The 17,253-nt window shown below is 37.7% G+C and overlaps 2 protein-coding genes across 5 annotated transcripts in view; one reads left to right on the forward strand and one right to left on the reverse strand.

The window, feature by feature from the left end:
• Positions 1–14,345, forward strand: part of LOC136694215 (zinc finger protein ZFP2-like) — a 217,488-nt gene extending 203,143 nt beyond the window's left edge. For 2 of the 4 annotated variants that reach the window (XM_066667605.1, XM_066667606.1), the window contains exon 2: positions 11,480–14,345. In XM_066667605.1, coding sequence (XP_066523702.1) covers positions 11,586–12,728 — 1,143 coding nt within the window. In that variant the 5' untranslated portion in view covers positions 11,480–11,585 and the 3' untranslated portion in view covers positions 12,729–14,345. Of the gene's footprint in view, positions 1–6,515; positions 6,748–11,479 lie in introns of those variants that run through there. The other 2 variants (XM_066667604.1, XM_066667607.1) reach the window with 2 other exon arrangements.
• Positions 3,491–5,797, reverse strand: LOC136694263 (uncharacterized). Its single transcript, XM_066667680.1, has 3 exons — positions 5,752–5,797; positions 4,287–4,392; positions 3,491–4,201 (listed from the first exon to the last, which is right to left on the reverse strand). Exon 3 carries the CDS (start codon positions 4,121–4,123, stop codon positions 3,584–3,586), a length of 540 nt encoding a protein of 179 aa, XP_066523777.1. The 5' UTR covers positions 4,124–4,201; positions 4,287–4,392; positions 5,752–5,797; the 3' UTR covers positions 3,491–3,583.
• Positions 14,346–17,253: the final 2,908 nt, after the last annotated feature.

Genomic DNA, 17,253 nt, shown 5'->3' on the forward strand with positions numbered 1-17,253 from the left:
CTCCCCTGTTCCCTGACACGGCTGTAGTGGTTGATAGAGCTTCCTAATGGCAGACTTTTTCCCTAGCAAACTTACCAGCCTGCCTTTCTGTCTAAAAGTAACAAAATGTTAGCACATGATGTTCTTCAGACCTAGTCCATTGCTAGTTTGAGAATCCATGTATCGAGATTATCAAATCTATTAATTACCAAAACACAATATAATTTGATTATATGTACATATTGGTCTTTTTCTACATATGTAAAAAAATTGTTGATATAATGTTTAGGTAAATTTACATTCTTAATACCCAGCTGTTAACATTACCTTGAAATAGATCATAAGTGAATTTTTTTTAATTCTTTTTATGTCCACTAAATGCATTTGGCAGCTCATGTGTTGCACAGGGAACTCTAGAAAACACAAAGGCAGAAGAAAATGCTAAGGTGGGTACACAAAAGGTTTAACATGATACCAAATAATATATATAGCAGCAAGCGGCAATTAACGGGGTTCTTGTGTGATTGACTTGTTTGGAAGCAATAGGACTAATGTCCAAGTCTTCAAGCAATTATTAAATACATCCCAAAGAGTTAATCCAGAACAATATTTGCACTAGGAACGTGTAGACAAGGTGTCAAGTGAAGCAAAAATCTGCATGGCCTCATGGCCAGATGGGCCTAACAAAGCATCAATGAAGCCGATTTTGCAAGTAGGCTTAAAGTGGCATAATGCATAGAACTTCAGGTGTATAGCGAGCATTTAATGATGGTCTATGCTGGTTTGAGTTAGATTTAGGATACCATCTTCCATTGCTTCTGACAAACATATTAGCATACACAACAATATATATGCTGGTTTTGCTGGTGACAGGCCTTGCTGGTCTATGCTGGTTCAGTAGGGAGGCAGCCTATAATAGTGTATATTACATATTGTGAGTATTGTATAATCTAACAGCAATAGGTATGAATGACGTTCAGTATCTCTCCTTCCTACACTGTGGGTGTAACAGTCGTCTGCTAAAGGAGCTGCTCAAGGCTCCCACTGTCGCATATAGGGGGTGAGATGAGTTATCCACAATTGATGTCAGTTTTGCTAACATTCTCCTGTCCCTACTTCCTATATGGAGTCCAGAGGACAGTCTAAGACTGAGCCAGGCCTTCTGACCAGTTTCTTTAGCCTCTTCCTGTTCCTATCTGAGCTTCCACAGCCCCAACAGACCATAGCGTAGAAAATCACTAAAGCCACTGCAGTGTCATAAAAAGTCCTTAGCAATGTCCTGCACCCCCCAAAGGACCTCAGCAAGTGGAGACGACTTTCGCCCTTCTTGTACCAGACGTGTTGATTGACAAGTCCACTTTATTGCTAAGGTGAACACCCAGGTATATATATATATACTCCTCCACAATCTCAATGTTCACACCCTGGATATTAACTGGTGTAATTTGGGTAGCCTTCTTCCTGAAATCACTCACCACCTCCTTTGTCTTGCTTCTTTGTCTTAATACACAGTTTGTTGAGGTCACACCAGTTCACAAAGTTGGTGATGACCTCTCTATACTCCAGATTGTTCCCCTCTGACATATGTCCAAAAATGGCCGCATCATCAGAGAACCTCTGGAGGTGGCAGCTGTCCTAGTTATAACTGAAGTCTGATGTGTAGAGTGTAAACAGGAAAGGAAAGAGAACTGTACCTTGGGGGGCTCCCATGCTGCATACCACCACATCAAACACGCAGTAACTTAGCCTCACGTATTGTGGTCTGTTGATGAGGTAATCAGTGATCCATGCAGCCAGATGACAGTTGACACCAGCTCCTTCCAACTTCCCCTTAAGCAGTGATGGCTGGATTGTATTTAAAGCACTGGAAAAGTAAAAAAAACAACAACAAAAAAAAAAACATTACTCTTATAGCGCTCCCCGGGCCATCTAAGTGCAAACCTGATCGGTGTAGCAGGTAGGTAGGGTTATGGTGTGATACTACAGTGGAATTTTGAAAAGGTGATTTGATTAACAAGAATATTTGGATGAAAGTTCTGAAAGAACAGCCACAGAGTTGATCTTGAAAAAATTACTACCTAATTAATTAATTGATTGATTGAATATCTGAAACTAAAAAATGTCCATGTGTAAATTAAAGGCTAAGAAATAGACGTAATTATTTTGGATTTTATTGCAAAAAATGGCAAAGTGGGAACAAGAAAAAAAAACACCTAGACCAACACTCTAAAATAGTCCTAGCATAGAGGAAAAAATAAAAAGAACTCTAATCGAAAAAAGAAAATGTGGCCCATCTTTACATCATTTGAGTTTAACAGCGGCAAAACCTCCTTCACCTACTGATACACGTGTTAATATTATGACACATTAATTTCCTTCTTTGTGAACAAAAGCAGCATTAGCCACACACCAAAGTCCACCATTACTGAGATATTAGGAAAAAAACCTTTTTTTATATATATAAAATACATTTACCACTCTTCAATTGGGTATATATTTTTTTGATATTCCTCTTTGTCATTTCACTTAAACTCCTCGGTCTCAGAAGCTCCGTTGTCCTCATCGCTGTTTTCCAAATCACCTCACCCTCACCTCAGTGGTTATAAATAATTTTGATCATTCCTCTGATGTGGACTGAATAAAACATTGAGGGTAATAGACTGGATGTGTAAGGCTTTAGTGATTTTTTTGATAGTCCATTGGTCAGGTTCAGTAAAAAGTTTGATGGACGGACAAACTCACCAATTACCGATGAGAGATGACGGACAAGAGAATTCACCAGTTTGACACGGCGAAAGGCAGAGGAGATGTGTCTAAACCTTATTCAGCCTGTGTGTAAAGAGTTGAGTTTATTTTAATGCCAACTTAAAGTAAAAAAAAAAAAATATATATATATATATAATATATTTACACTATTATATTATTACACTAAGCTGACGAATTTATAGAGATGAAGTCCGTAGCAGTCATTTTACTGACAAATTTTTAAAACTTTGAGGCATTAGACGTTTGTGTTTGTGGTGCATTCAGGGACCTTCTAGGAACTTTCAAAGAAAAACATAAGCCAAATGTTCACACTAAAGTTAAATTAGAAGAAATTTATTTTTTAAAAATTGCAGTGAAAATACAAACAGCATTAATAATTTAATAAACTGGAAAACAACATTAGAAAAGTCTGCCAAAACACATTTAAACCTAATGGACAAATTAAAGTTTCTTTTAGTAAGCAGAACATGGCGATGTGAAAATTAAGAACATAAAAACCATAAAGTACAATATCAGCTCTGTTCAGTATATACTCTAATGAACTATTTATAATAATGCCCAGTAAAGTCAAAGTCACTCTTTGACAGCTTGTTCAGCACTGCAGGGCACTGGGTTCAGTTTGTGTGATCTCAGAGACGCGGAGCTTGTTGTCAAAGGTAACACAGACACTAGTTTGTCCAAGAAAGTGCTCCTCTAGCTCCTAGGCTCTGTCCAGATTCTATAAGTTTCAGGTAAGTGACCAGAGGACAATTGCTCACACACAGCGTGTACCGCTGGCTGTCATCGTTAATTTTGATTGTGCCAGAGAGTATTATGTTGTAGGTAGCTGTCTTTTGCATTATTTGGCACTTCTGCAAGTGGTTGAATTTGTTTGTGGGCTCAAATTTTCCTGCCGGCTGCCGCACAGACTGCAGTTCATGGTGGCCCTTATTTCCAGCGCGTGAATGGGGCCCGTGACTGAGGTCAGCCCCGCATCTGCGGAGTTGGCGGCTATGTCAGGGACCTTTAGGCCAGTGATTTTGCTGCTGCTGGTGCCGACGATGGTGGTGAGCAGAATCTTTCTCTCGAATGATCTGGTTGACAGTTCAGTGAAGACATACGAGGACAGCGCCTGGAGTACGTCGATGTGCTTCTCCCAGAGCTGTAACATCATCTGTGCAGTACTGTCAGACATTCTGCAGCTCTTCACCTCCTGCACCGCCCCACGGACGTTCACCATACGAGTAGAGGGACTGATGGAGAGGTCTATGGTTTTCACCAGGCTCACCTGTAAACAGAAAGCATTGAACGGACAAACATGTTTAAAGTGCTTACCTTTCTGCCTGCTTGCATTGTGCAGACCTTCTGCAGACTCGTCTTCTGGGTTGGGGGCGTCCATGTGTTGAACCGCACTGTGATCACTGAAACATCAGCCTTGTTGTTGACAATCATTTCGAAGTCAGATGTTCCCCTGAAACTAGAAAAACATCAAATAGCACGTTAACATAAGCTTGCTTAAACAGTGACTTGTTTATGGAAGTCTGCATAGGAAAATTACTTACTTATGGCCTTCTTTATGCTTTTCAGGTGCAGCCTGCAGAAACTTGTTTCTCTTCGCGGGACTGAACACAACAATGTTGTGGAACTCCTCCCGTCCAGTCTGCAGCACTGCGTTTAAAAATTCATTAGTGTTGGCAGAGAATTTGATAGCAAACATGCAGTGGATGGTGCTTTTAGCGGGACTTGTCATGTCGGTCATCAGCAGTGGTAGCCTACAAATAAACTGTGCTTATTTCACAGCATTATTTATACAGAATCTACCAGTACATCACTTATAATTAGTGATAATTAGGTTTGCAATAAAGTTGTGAGATCACGCAAACTGAAGGACAGCACACTGAACCCAGTGTCCTGCAGTGCTGAACAAGCTGCCAAAGACTGACTTTGACTTTACTGGACATTATTGTAAATAGTTCCTTTCTTCGTTCATTTGTTCATTAACAATTTTAACAATTTTAACTTTTAACAATCATAAATCCCTTTTAACAATCATAAATTCATCCCTCAGATGCTTATTTACAAACCGGATTCCAAAAAAGTTGGTACACTAAACAAATTGTGAATAAAAACTGAATGCAATGATGTGGAGGTGCCAACATCTAATATTTTATTCAGAATACAACACAAATCACAGATCAAAAGTTTAAACTGAGAGAATGTATCATTTTAATGGAAAAATATGTTGTTTCAAAATTTCATGGCGTCAACAAATCCCCAAAAAGTTGAGACAAGGCCATTTTTTACCACTGTGTGGCATCCCCCCTTCTTCTTACAACACTGAACAGACGTCTGGGGACAGAGGAGACCAGTTTCTCAAGTTTAGAAATAGGAATGCCCTCCCATTCATGTCTAATACAGGCCTCTAACTGTTCAATCGTCTTGGGCCTTCTTTGTCGCATCTTCATCTTTATGATTGCCCAAATATTCTCTATAGGTGAGAGATCTGGACTGCAGGCTGGCCATTTCAGTCCCCGGATCCTTCTCCTACGTAGCCATGATGTTGTGATTGCTGCAGAATGTGGTCTGTAGAGTTTCAGCTGGCAACGGCGGATGGCACGGTGGATTGTGTTCACTGACAATGCTTTCTGGAAGTATTCCTGAGCCCATTCTGTTATTTCCTTGACAGTGGCATTCCTGTTTGAGGTGCAGTGACGTTTAAGGGCCCGGAGATCACCAGCATCCAGTAGAGTTTGGGATTTGTTGACACTGAATTTTTGAATCAACATATTTTTACTTTAAAATGTTACATTTACTCAGATTAAACTTTTGATCTGTCATCTATGTTCTATTACGAATAAAATATTGACATTTGCCACCTCCACATCATTGCATTCAGTTTTTATTCACAATTTGTTTAGTGTCCCAACTTTTTTCAAATCTGGTTTGTATTAAAATTCCCAAAAATTACTTATGGAGCTGCACATTATTATATGTTTAGTACATTGCTGCATGTACTGTTATAGTCACCTTTTCACCTGTACACACTGTATTGTACAGCTGTAGAGCCATTTTCTCAGCCTCACCCCAAGCATTTCAGTGTGGATGTCCTTCACATGGTGTATATGTCGAGGAGGAATATGTATATGTGTGAAATTCAAATATATATTTGTGGAAAAATAACATTCTTTACCATTTATTTGGTTTATTGTAAATATGAACAATGTATTGAATAATAATACAAAGTAATAATAAAACTGAATTATCAAAAAATAATTATGAATACCACTTTGATTTTATGCAGTAGCACAGCTATCCAGAAACCGTGGTTTAACTGACATTTACGAGTAGAATTTTTCAGAGAAGTGAGTACTTGTTTAGTTAGAAATGTATAATCACTTTTTTTTTTCATATAACACTGATACAAAGTATTCTAAGAGTGCAAGACAAATGTGGGTGTCTTAAATAAGCAGATTGTTCTGTATGCGACACATAGCCTAACAATAAAACAAAAGTATCAAATGTGTATTAATATTAATAGTAATATTAGAGTTTATTATTTTATCCAGTTTTATAAATTTCAACCTTTTTCTGAAAGATCTGTTAAAGCGAATGGCTGCAATGGAAAAAAATGACTAACAAGTAACTCCTCAAGTAAATCCTTGTCGATTGGCTTAATAAAATGTAATTGACAACAAGTCTAGCATCAGATTGGCTGCAGTCGAAAATGATTGACAGGTGCCTCGCCAACTGACCACGCCCAAGTGCGCTCCGTCCTGCAGCGTTACATATATGGAGTGTTTGGTGTGGTCTGTGAGGAGCGAGTCACGGAAACACCTATAGAAATGATCCTCTGGAGCGAGAACGGGCTCTCTGCGGGGACTGTCCAATAGGAGAGCAGCTGTTCAGATTTTCCAGCCAATCGTGTGAGAGGGGGCGGGTGTTGTGGAGCGGAGTGTGTGTGAGAGGGAGAAGCAGGAGGAGAGCTGTGTGTCGGAGAGAAATTAAGACCTGTTTTTACTGAAGGTAAATGTGTTTAAGACATTTACACCCCGTTTATACCGTGTTTTACTGAAGATAAACGTGTTTAAGATATTTACACCCCGTTTATACCGTGTTTTACTGAAGATAAATGCGTTTAAGATATTTACACCCCGTTTATACCGTGTTTTACTGAAGATAAACGTGTTTAAGATATTTACACCCCGTTTATACCGTGTTTTACTGAAGATAAACGCGTTTAAGATATTTACACCCCGTTTATACCGTGTTTTACTGAAGATAAATGCGTTTAAGATATTTACACCCCGTTTATACCGTGTTTTACTGAAGATAAACGTGTTTAAGATATTTACACCCCGTTTATACCGTGTTTTACTGAAGATAAACGTGTTTAAGATATTTACACCCCGTTTATACCGTGTTTTACTGAAGGTAAATAGCTGTGTTTAAGATATTTACACCCCGATTATACCTATTCCTTTAAGTTGAACATCCTGAACTAATTACTAGTACGGTGTACATTTTAGGACATCCTCAAACCTCAGTGTCAGTACTCAGGTATTGAACAGAATGGCATTGTTCCTCATACGAAGCGACTTCAAGTCTCTCATTCTTATTTTTCTTTCTTCCTGCTGTCTTTGCCATAATGGGAATACAGAGCTTCTTTCTTCTAGCTAGGAGATTTGTGCCATAAAGCGTTAACGCATTTCTCATGAGAGCCATCTGAACCGTGATTCAGAAGTTGTACTCAGTCCAGTAACCAGCAGAGGACCTGGCATAGCAGCCACAGAGTGTCCCTTTAAAATTAATTAATTAATTAATTGTCTGTAACCACTTATCCTGTTCAGGGTCACAGTGGGTCCGGAGCCTACCAGCAGTCACTGGGTGCAAGGCAGGAACACCCTGGAGGGGCACCAGTCCCTCAGAGGGCAATATACACTTATACATTCACTCACGCACTCACACCTATGGACACTTTGGAGTTGCCAATCCACCTACCAACATGTGTTTTTGGACCATGGGAGGAGACTGGTGATAAAATTAGAATATCATGAAAAAGAATATGATTCATTTAACTGCAGAAAAAAGTGTATTTATCGAAGCTTACTTGACAAACTAATTTTAGGCACCACTCCAAATAGTTTTTTACCCTCATCAAACAGGAAAAAAGTTCGGACTCAGCCCGATTAATTCTGATATAGTCTTGTTTCTAACCCAGTACTCTTCCCCTTTAAGGCCAGATACATGAACATCATGAAAGAACCTAAAATATATTACCCACAACTGCTCCTTGGGCACCGGGGATGGCTGACGGCAGCTCTATCATTTTCTCACTGAAAAATAAAATTGTGCAGATTAGCTGATGCTAATATATCTTTCCACAGGAAGGAATATTGTATACATCGAAAAAGTATTACTTCATAATACATCAATACATAATACATGTTTTGAAAATCAAAACATTAATCTCTCACTTTACACAAGGTAAATGTACTTATTAAGAAGTGACTGAAAATAGCAAAATAGCTTTTCCATGACTCTGTGTGGTTCCTTGACATCCTGTATAAACGGTCACAGCAGAAAGCATTGGCAGCCCTGAAATTATTCCAGAAAATAAAGTATTCTCAGGAGATTATTGCAATTACATATTTTGTTATACAAGTTTATATTGTTTGTGTGTATTTCAGTGGTTCCCAAACATTTTCTGCCATGCCCCTCTTTTGTCATATTTTCGCACCCCTGTATTGACATGTACATTGTTTACTTCCAAGCTCCACTGGAATTTATACATTTATAAAAACAGCAACAATTTTTAGCAAAAAAAATAAACAAAAATAAAGTGATTGTGCATAACAGTCATTGTTAAACATATTTGTTCCTAATTGCTTCCCTACACAAAAAAGAAATTATAAATGGGTTTCTAAGAGAAAAAGCCTAAAACCTGCACATTTGCTCTGTAAAACTGACACATTTTAATACCCCCATCTCTTCAGTGACTGGTATTAGTTTGCTTTGATATATGCCTCATCATATTTTCTAGTTTTCCTTTTGGAATTTGTGACTTGAGAAAACTCATCATCTGCTGCATGTTTAACTCCCACAACCTTGTTCATCTTTTACTAGCAGTGCTCAAACCTGTGTAGCTCATTTGCCTTGCCGCACCTCCCTGCAATAACTGAGTGCCCTCCACTTTGGGAACCATTGGTGTATTGGAACATGAGGAAAAAATCAAAAATTGATAGTTTTACGCAAAACTCCAAAAATGGGCCAGACAAAATTATTGGCTAAGTTATGGATAAATAACGTTGGATAAATAATGGAAATAATGGAAAAATAATGGATAAATAACGGATAAATGTTTCAAGCATTTGATGCTCATTTAAACTCACCTGTTGTAAGTAACAGGTGTGGGTAATATAAAATCACACCTGAAACCAGGTAAAGAAAAGAGATAATTTGAAATTTGAGTGAATCTTCGCATTGTGTGTCTGTGTGTGCCACACTATGCATGGAGAATAGAAAAAGGAGAAGAAAACTGTGAAATTGAGAACCAAAATTGTGGAAATATAAACAATCTTAAAGTTAAAAGTCCATGTCCAGCGATCTTTATATTCCATTGTCCACGGTGCCAGTGGCACCGTAGCTAATACCCTTGAACATGGACGAAAGAGAAAATTGCTGAAAGGCTGCAACAGAGCATATATGGATGGTGGATAAGCAGCCCCAATCAAATTCCAAAGAAATTCAAGCTATCTATCAAAATTTGAATTGAAATGAAATGTAATGGGAGGACACAGCAGGGGACCCCACTGCTGATACAGACATTAAAAAGCAAGACTGCAATTGGCCAAAATGTGAGTGAGTAAGCCAAAATCCTTGTGGACAGATGAGAGCAAGATAGAGCTTTTTAATGAAGCACTTCCTTCTACTGTTTACTGAATGAGGCCTTAAAAGAAAAGAACGCAGTACCTACAGTCAAATATGGTGGAGGTTCGACATTTTTTGGGGTGGTTTTACTGCCTCTGACACTTGGTTCCTGTGTGCAAGGCATCATCTTCAAATCTGATAATTACCAAAGGATTTTGGGATTTCGGCCCTATGTCAGAAAGCTGGGTTTGGGTTCTAGGTCATGGGTTTCCAGCAGGACAATGACCCCAAACATGCTTCAAAAAGCACCAGGAAATTGATGGAAACAAAGTGTTAAGTGTTGGAGACTTCTGAAATAGCACATGTTATTAACTTCTGTTTTATTTAATTTGACTTTAATTCTTAAGTGAAATGGGTTAAATGTGTACAGTTACCCACACTGCTTTATCATGACACTGAAACTTATCTGACAGGGTGATTGCAAAGACCAATACATTTTCACTTGCCATTTTCAAACTTGTTGATATATATATATATATATATATATATATATTTTTTTTAAATTTACAATTGCCATATTTAATACTACAAAACATTTGCCAGTAAATTACAAAAGAGTGGGAGAAATGTATTTGAAGTTGAGTGTTATTGTTTCAGGTGGTGGACGAGAAAGCAAAAAAGCATTAATAAAGGGAGCAGGGGCTCCTTCTTCAAATATTTAACAGAATTAATATTTTACTGCTTTCATTTTTTTGGAAACAAATGTTTATGTATTTTGTTAATACTTAATGATATGAGCTTATTAAGAAAGCCAGTGGGTTTAAATGGTGCTGCAGTACCAATTCAGCAATGGCCAGGCTCATATTTGATCAATTTTTTATCTCATTCTAAAATGTACATGAACTATATCATACATTTTTAAATGAGAGATTAATCTTGCATTTTCCAAAAAGATATTCATCAGGTCAAAAGCTGTTAAATTTACTTAAACAGATTTTTTTAGAAATAAGGATTTGATGAACACATTATTAATCTATAGTTTCAGAGTGAAATTAATTTATTTTAACTGAACATGCAGCAGCTGTCTTCTGTCTCTTGAAACAGTATGAAGGTGTCAAAAAGGGATGCACTAATTTTGAAATATTTGGGTTAATACAATAACCAATAATTAACACCTTGGAGTTAGTCAATATTGATATTAATGACTGATCATTTTATCTTTTTTATTTAAATTAAAATTTAAAGCAAATTCACATTGAATTAAAGCTAAACAAATTATTTTTAATCACAGGGTATTATGGGACACTAAGTATTTGTACATTTCTGTACTTTTTAATTTTAAGCTCAGTAGTTAATTTATATTTTTATCAAAGATTAAATGCTGGTTCGACATGAGTGGTTTCTAGACGGGTATTAATTAGCATAGCACCGGGTTTGTTTTGTGGGGCTAGGGAGAGAGCAGTATAAAGCAGCTCAGAAAATGTGTGTAATCATTTATCATCAGGATTAAGTAATACATGCACACGATGAATGACTCTATGTTCATGTGTTTTATATTAGAAAAGGTTCTGCTCTGTGATGGTTGAGAGTATTTTTCTGTCATTTACACCGCTATCTGTGTGTATATTTTAATTTACTTTTCACCCTTAAAACAGACAATAAAATGGAAATTGTTCAGGTACTTTGCTTTAAGGCACTTCAGCTGGGGATGTTGAAGGAGGAGACTACTGTTTTTCTTCTTTTCCTGCTGGTCATGGGAATACAACCAGCGACCTTCCAAACATGATTCATTACTCATTAGAACACAGCTGCCCCAATCAGACCAATATAGAACCAGGGGAGAGTGAATTTGATCAGTTTACCATTCTTTTTCTTTTTTTTCTTCCAGAAAAGAAAAATCTCTCTGGATATTTTGTCTGGCTCCTGTTGTTCAAGACAGTTCCACGGTTTTCCACAGGTGCATCAAGAAACATTTCCAATTGGAATATAACACAATGCTGAGATCAGGAGGGATTAAATGTGAGGATATGGAGGGCGGAAGCTCCAGTTCTCAGGAAACATCCTTGGCTGCTCCCCACACTCACACATCTGGAAGAAAAACTCAGACAAATAAACACAAACGGGAAACATATGATTGTGAAGAGTGTGGGAAGAGTTTTACTCAGCAGCATAGATTACAAACACACCAACGCATTCACACAGGAGAGAAACCTTATCACTGTTCAGAGTGTGGAAAGAGTTTTACTCAACAGGGTAATCTCCAAAGACACCAGCGTATTCACACAGGAGAAAAATCTTATCACTGTTCAGAATGTGGAAAGAGTTTTACACAACAGGGTAATCTCGAAACTCACCAGCGCATTCACACAGGAGAGAAACCCTATTATTGTTCAGAGTGTGGGATGAGTTTTATTGATCAGAGTTCTCTCCGTTACCACAAGAGCATTCACACGGGAGAGAAACCGTATTCTTGCTCAATGTGTGAAAAGAGTTTTATGAGACTAAGGAATCTCCAAGATCACATGTACATTCACACAGGAGAGACACCATATCACTGTTCAGAGTGTGGGAAGAGTTTTACTCAACAGGGTAATCTCCAAACACACCTGCGCATTCACACAGGAGAGAAACCGTATCACTGTTCAGAGTGTGGGAAGAGTTTTACGAAACAGAGTAATCTCCAAACACACCAGCGCATTCACACAGGAGAGAAACCGTATCACTGTTCAGAGTGTGGGAAGAGTTTTACTGAACAGAGTTCTCTCCGTTACCACCAGCGCATTCACACAGGAGAGAAACCGTATTCTTGCTCAGAGTGTGGGAAGAGTTTTATGAAGCTAAGAAATCTCCAAGATCACATGAACTTTCACACAGGAGAGAAACCATATCACTGTTCAGAGTGTGGGAAAAGTTTTACTTATCAGGGTAATCTCCAAACTCACCAGCGCATTCACACAGGAGAGAAACCGTATCATTGTTCAGAGTGTGGGAAAAGGTTTACTCAACAGGGTAGTCTCCAAAAACATCAGCGCATTCACACAGGAGAGAAACCGTATCAATGTTCAGTGTGTGGGAAGGGGTTTACTCAACAGAATAGTCTCCAAAAACATCACTGCCTTCACCCAGAACAAAAATAGTAGCACTGAATGAGGGATTATCTTCAGATATTTGGATTTAAAGATGCATTAATAATGTGATAAAGACTTTCTGACGATGATATGCGGCTTGAGGGGGAACTTTTCAGTGTTATTTTTAGTGATTAATAAATATTAATGTATGTATTAATTGCTGTACTGGGGCACTGTAAAAGTAAAAGGTATTATTTAAATCTGAAAGTGTAATTTTTGGGGGATTTGGCGATGTGTTATTTAACTGCGATATTAATACCTGAAGAGTAACTGATATCAGACACCATTGACTGATGAGATACTGTTAATAGAATTCAGATCCGGCCCCCACCCCCTTATGTTTGTGTGTGGATTGTCTCTCATATTGTCATTATCTCTAAGAACCTTTATGAACTGTTCTATGGTGTTTAGGCTATATGCATACGGACTTCTGGTGGACATACCAGTTTCCTGATTGTATCCAGATGGTTACAAGACCTGCAAAGATACACGAAGCAGGAATATAATTAATAAAATGTCCACAGATATCAGAGGAGGTGGTGAGGTTCACATGATCAATGTTGTGTTCCACTGTGCTACAATTACATTGATACAACTCTGTATTGTGCTTCCACCATTTTCCCAAAACTCTGAATTGTGCCATATATTTTAGTCGCAACAAAATTATATTAAATCACAAGGAAAGAGGATGTTGAAAGTCTGTACAGTTCCCTCTTTATTTCAGTGGAACAAGAAAACAAACCACAAAATGGTCTGGGGATTGGCAGAGCTGCACACAGCACACTGCCCATGCAGTCCGACCCAGAAGAGCCATCCAGCAAACGGGTGAGGGGGTGGTGCCAGTGATTGTGGACCATGAGTACTGTGTTCAGAGTAACAGTGTAGTTGTGGACTATATCATTATAACAGGAGCCAACTTCCTCTACTAAATTTTGGGATCTGTTTGCATATGGATGTCACCTGAATCACTTACAACAGAGATCATCTTATTCATGAGTTCAGGGACTATGCAGACTGTACAGAGCCATGTTGCCAAAAGTTTTCTCTTCAAATTTTCTCTTAAAAAATCTCATTGCACCTTTAAGGCCATGGTAGGGTCACCAGCCTGCCTTTCTGTCTAAATGAAACCAAACTGTTAGCACACAATGTTTTTTAGACCCAGTTCATTGCTCGTTTGAGAGTCTATGTAGAGTGGTTAATTAGAACTGTCATGGAAAACAAAATGTTTGACACTGTAATTCCCCTCTGCATCTCAGGAAGCATCAATCAGTTATTCACAGTGGCGTGCCTCCTCTCGAATTACCAACATGTACTTCTTATCAAAAAATAGAGAGTAGAAGTCTGTGTCTGCATGTTGCCATAACACTGTACACTTGGATACTCGCTGATTGAAACACTGTTGATTAGTTTATGGACATGACTCTACCTTTGTTTAGTATTAGACCACTGGTCATTTTTATCTTTGTCCTTTTTTACTTTACCAAAAGTAATCAAATTATTGTTTCTAACAGAAGACAATATCTTGATGTCAATGTTAATGTTGTGGCTAAATCTAATTTCCAGCTAAATCTATTTTCCTCACCCATGTGAGGAAAAAAAAAACAGTTACCACTTTCTTGTTGAACTGCAGCCTTCACCAAATACCCACATTTATGCTGAACATCCATCATAACTGAATTATATATACTTAAAAGTCATACCAACTCCTATTCCTGAGATACACCTTTTTGCACTATTTTAAAATCTCCAAAGAGTTGACAAAGCTTAGGGTCACATTATCATATCTACAATATTACTTCATTAACCAATTTAATCCTGTTAAATGTAGTTACCTTAGCATCTAATAAGCTTTAATATTTATCCATTCATTGATTATTTCCTTCAGCAAGGATAGCACCATTCAACTCACTACTACGTAGTTTGGATAGATGTTTCTCTTTATGTGTGTATATTCATCTCACACAGCACAGCAGGTGTTGAAGTCGACACAGCTCGTGGCTCAAAATTGACTTTGGACTTTTTCAGTAGACAAATCTTGGTCCTTGATATAAAGGCTCCTGGCTGGCTCGCCAGTTATACAGTGGTATGAAAAAGTTTGGGCACCCCTGATAATTATCATGGCTTTCTTTATAACTGTATTTCGGATCAGCAATTTCAGTGAAATATATCATACAATCCCTGGCAAAAATTATGGAATCACCAGTCTCTGAGGATGTTCCTTCAGTCGTTTAATTTTGTAGAAAAAAAAACAGATCACAGATATGACAAAAAAATAAGGCATTTCAAACGGCAATTTTCTGGCTTTAAGAAACACTAAAAGAAATCAAGAAAAATAATTGTGGTAGCCAGTAACAGTTAGATTTTTAGAACAAGCACAGGGAATAAATTATGGAATCACTCAATTCTGAGGAAATCTTCCAGGTCCTGAAGCAGCACAACAGCCCCAAACCATCACACTACCACCACCGAATTTTACAGTAGGTATAATGTTAATTTCAGAAATATTGTTACTTTTACACCACATGTAATGGGACACACACCCTGCATGGCCAAGACAAAAACCGCTTAGGAAAATGAACATTAAGGCTCGTCTCAATTTTGTGAGAAAACATATTTATGATCACCAAGACTTACCAAGGGAAAATACTCTGTGGACTGATGAGACAAAAGTTGAACTTTTTGGAAGCCATTTTTGCCCAGTCTCTTTCTTATGATGAAGTAATGAATACTGACCTTAACTGAGACAAGTGAGGCCTGCAGTTCTGTGGATGTTGTTGTGGGGTCTTTTGTGACCTCTTGGATGAATTGTCATGGCGCTCTTGGGGTAATAATGGTCGACCGGCCACTCCTGTGAAGGTTCACAACTGTTCCATGCTTTCACCATTTTTGGATAATGTCCCTCACTGTGGTTCGCTGGAGTCCCAAAACTTTAGAAATTACTTTGTAACCTTTTCCAGACTAATAGATCTCAATTACTCACTTACTAATTTGTGACTCAATTTTTTTCGATCTTGGCATGATGTCTAGCTTTTGAGAATCTTTTGGTCTACTTCTCTTTGTCATGTATGTCCTATTTAAGTGAATTCTTGATTGAGAACATGTGGCGCAGTAATCAGGCCTGGGTGTTGCTAGAGAAATTGAACTCAGGGCCATATAGATTTGGATTATTTTATCCCTTAATAATAAAAACCGTAATTTAAAACCTGCATTTTGTGTTTACTTGTGTTGTCTTTCACTAATTGTTTTATGATCTGAAACATTTAAGAGTGACAAAAATGCAAAAAAAAAATGAAGGGGTAAATTATTTTTCATGCCACTGTATATTGATATGAAGATGGCAGACCCTGCAGCTGCTCAGCGACACAGTGTTATGTTTAAAACATCCTTACAAATAATCACACATTTTTGTTGCATGAGCTGAGATTTCCAAACCAAAACATAACCCTTCTTTGCCTTTTCTATTGTTAAATAGAGCTGTGGAAATTTTGTTTCATTGCCCTAAATGGAGACTTAATCATTCTTCTCTGAAATTTCTGTTGCAAAAAGTCTTTAGATTAAAAATACATGACATTTTTCTGATGACAATTTATGTTTAATGTTAGAAAGGGAACATTAAAATAACTAAAATGATTAAAATGAAAAGGCTGTAGCTAATTAAAAGTTAATTGAACATGATAATAAATAATATACTAAATAAATAAAAAGATAAAAAACAGCTAAAGAGAATTGATATGTTTTATTCTGTTTTAAAAGTTTGCACATTATTTAGTACTGTTAGATACTGGAAGGTTTAATCAAATGATCAGCTCTCTGCACTGCACTGTTCCTCCAGGTTGCAGTTGTCATGCCAAGTGAGTTCTCTTTTGGTTTCAGAGATTTAGGGAACACAGATTTGGGTCCAGGGGGCTGGATGTGACACTTGTTCTAGTACTTTCTACAGACTGTCTGGCTGTATGATTACAGAGAAAAGCTGTTCTTATCTGGCATGAGCTCTGAAATCAATCCTTCACCATTTAAAATAGGGGGGTAAGACTCTCCCCCTAAATAATTACAGCACCTCTTAAGGATGATCGGAGGGGAAAATATAACCAGATTTTAACCTGCTACACACTTTAAAGTGGAACAGAGCTATGGGTTTGGAACTTGTGAATCAGTTGATTCAGACGGAGTGAAATCCAGTGAATGAAAAGTAAGCTATGGGCAACTTTAGCCCTTCTTTAGAAGAGGAATCTTTGGAGGCTAAAAGCATCTTTGTAGCTGCAAACAGAGGCTGAACTGCACAATGTTACACTCTCTTTTTCTTGCTTAAACCTGAAATATTCTTTCAGTTTCCAAGATATTACACATTTCTCTCTTGGCCATATCATGCCAGCTCCAATAAAGTTGTGTCTTTATTTCAAGAATTTCTAGGAAATACTTGATTGGTGTTATGCAGTTTAAAAGTGGAACAACTTGTTAAAAAGATGTAATCCTGATGTAATCCTTGATGTAATCCATTCATTTCAACAGCGTAAACTCTTTTCTGAATACTACA

This window comes from Hoplias malabaricus, chromosome 4 (genome assembly GCF_029633855.1).
Source record: "Hoplias malabaricus isolate fHopMal1 chromosome 4, fHopMal1.hap1, whole genome shotgun sequence".
Classification (NCBI taxonomy): domain Eukaryota; kingdom Metazoa; phylum Chordata; class Actinopteri; order Characiformes; family Erythrinidae; genus Hoplias; species Hoplias malabaricus.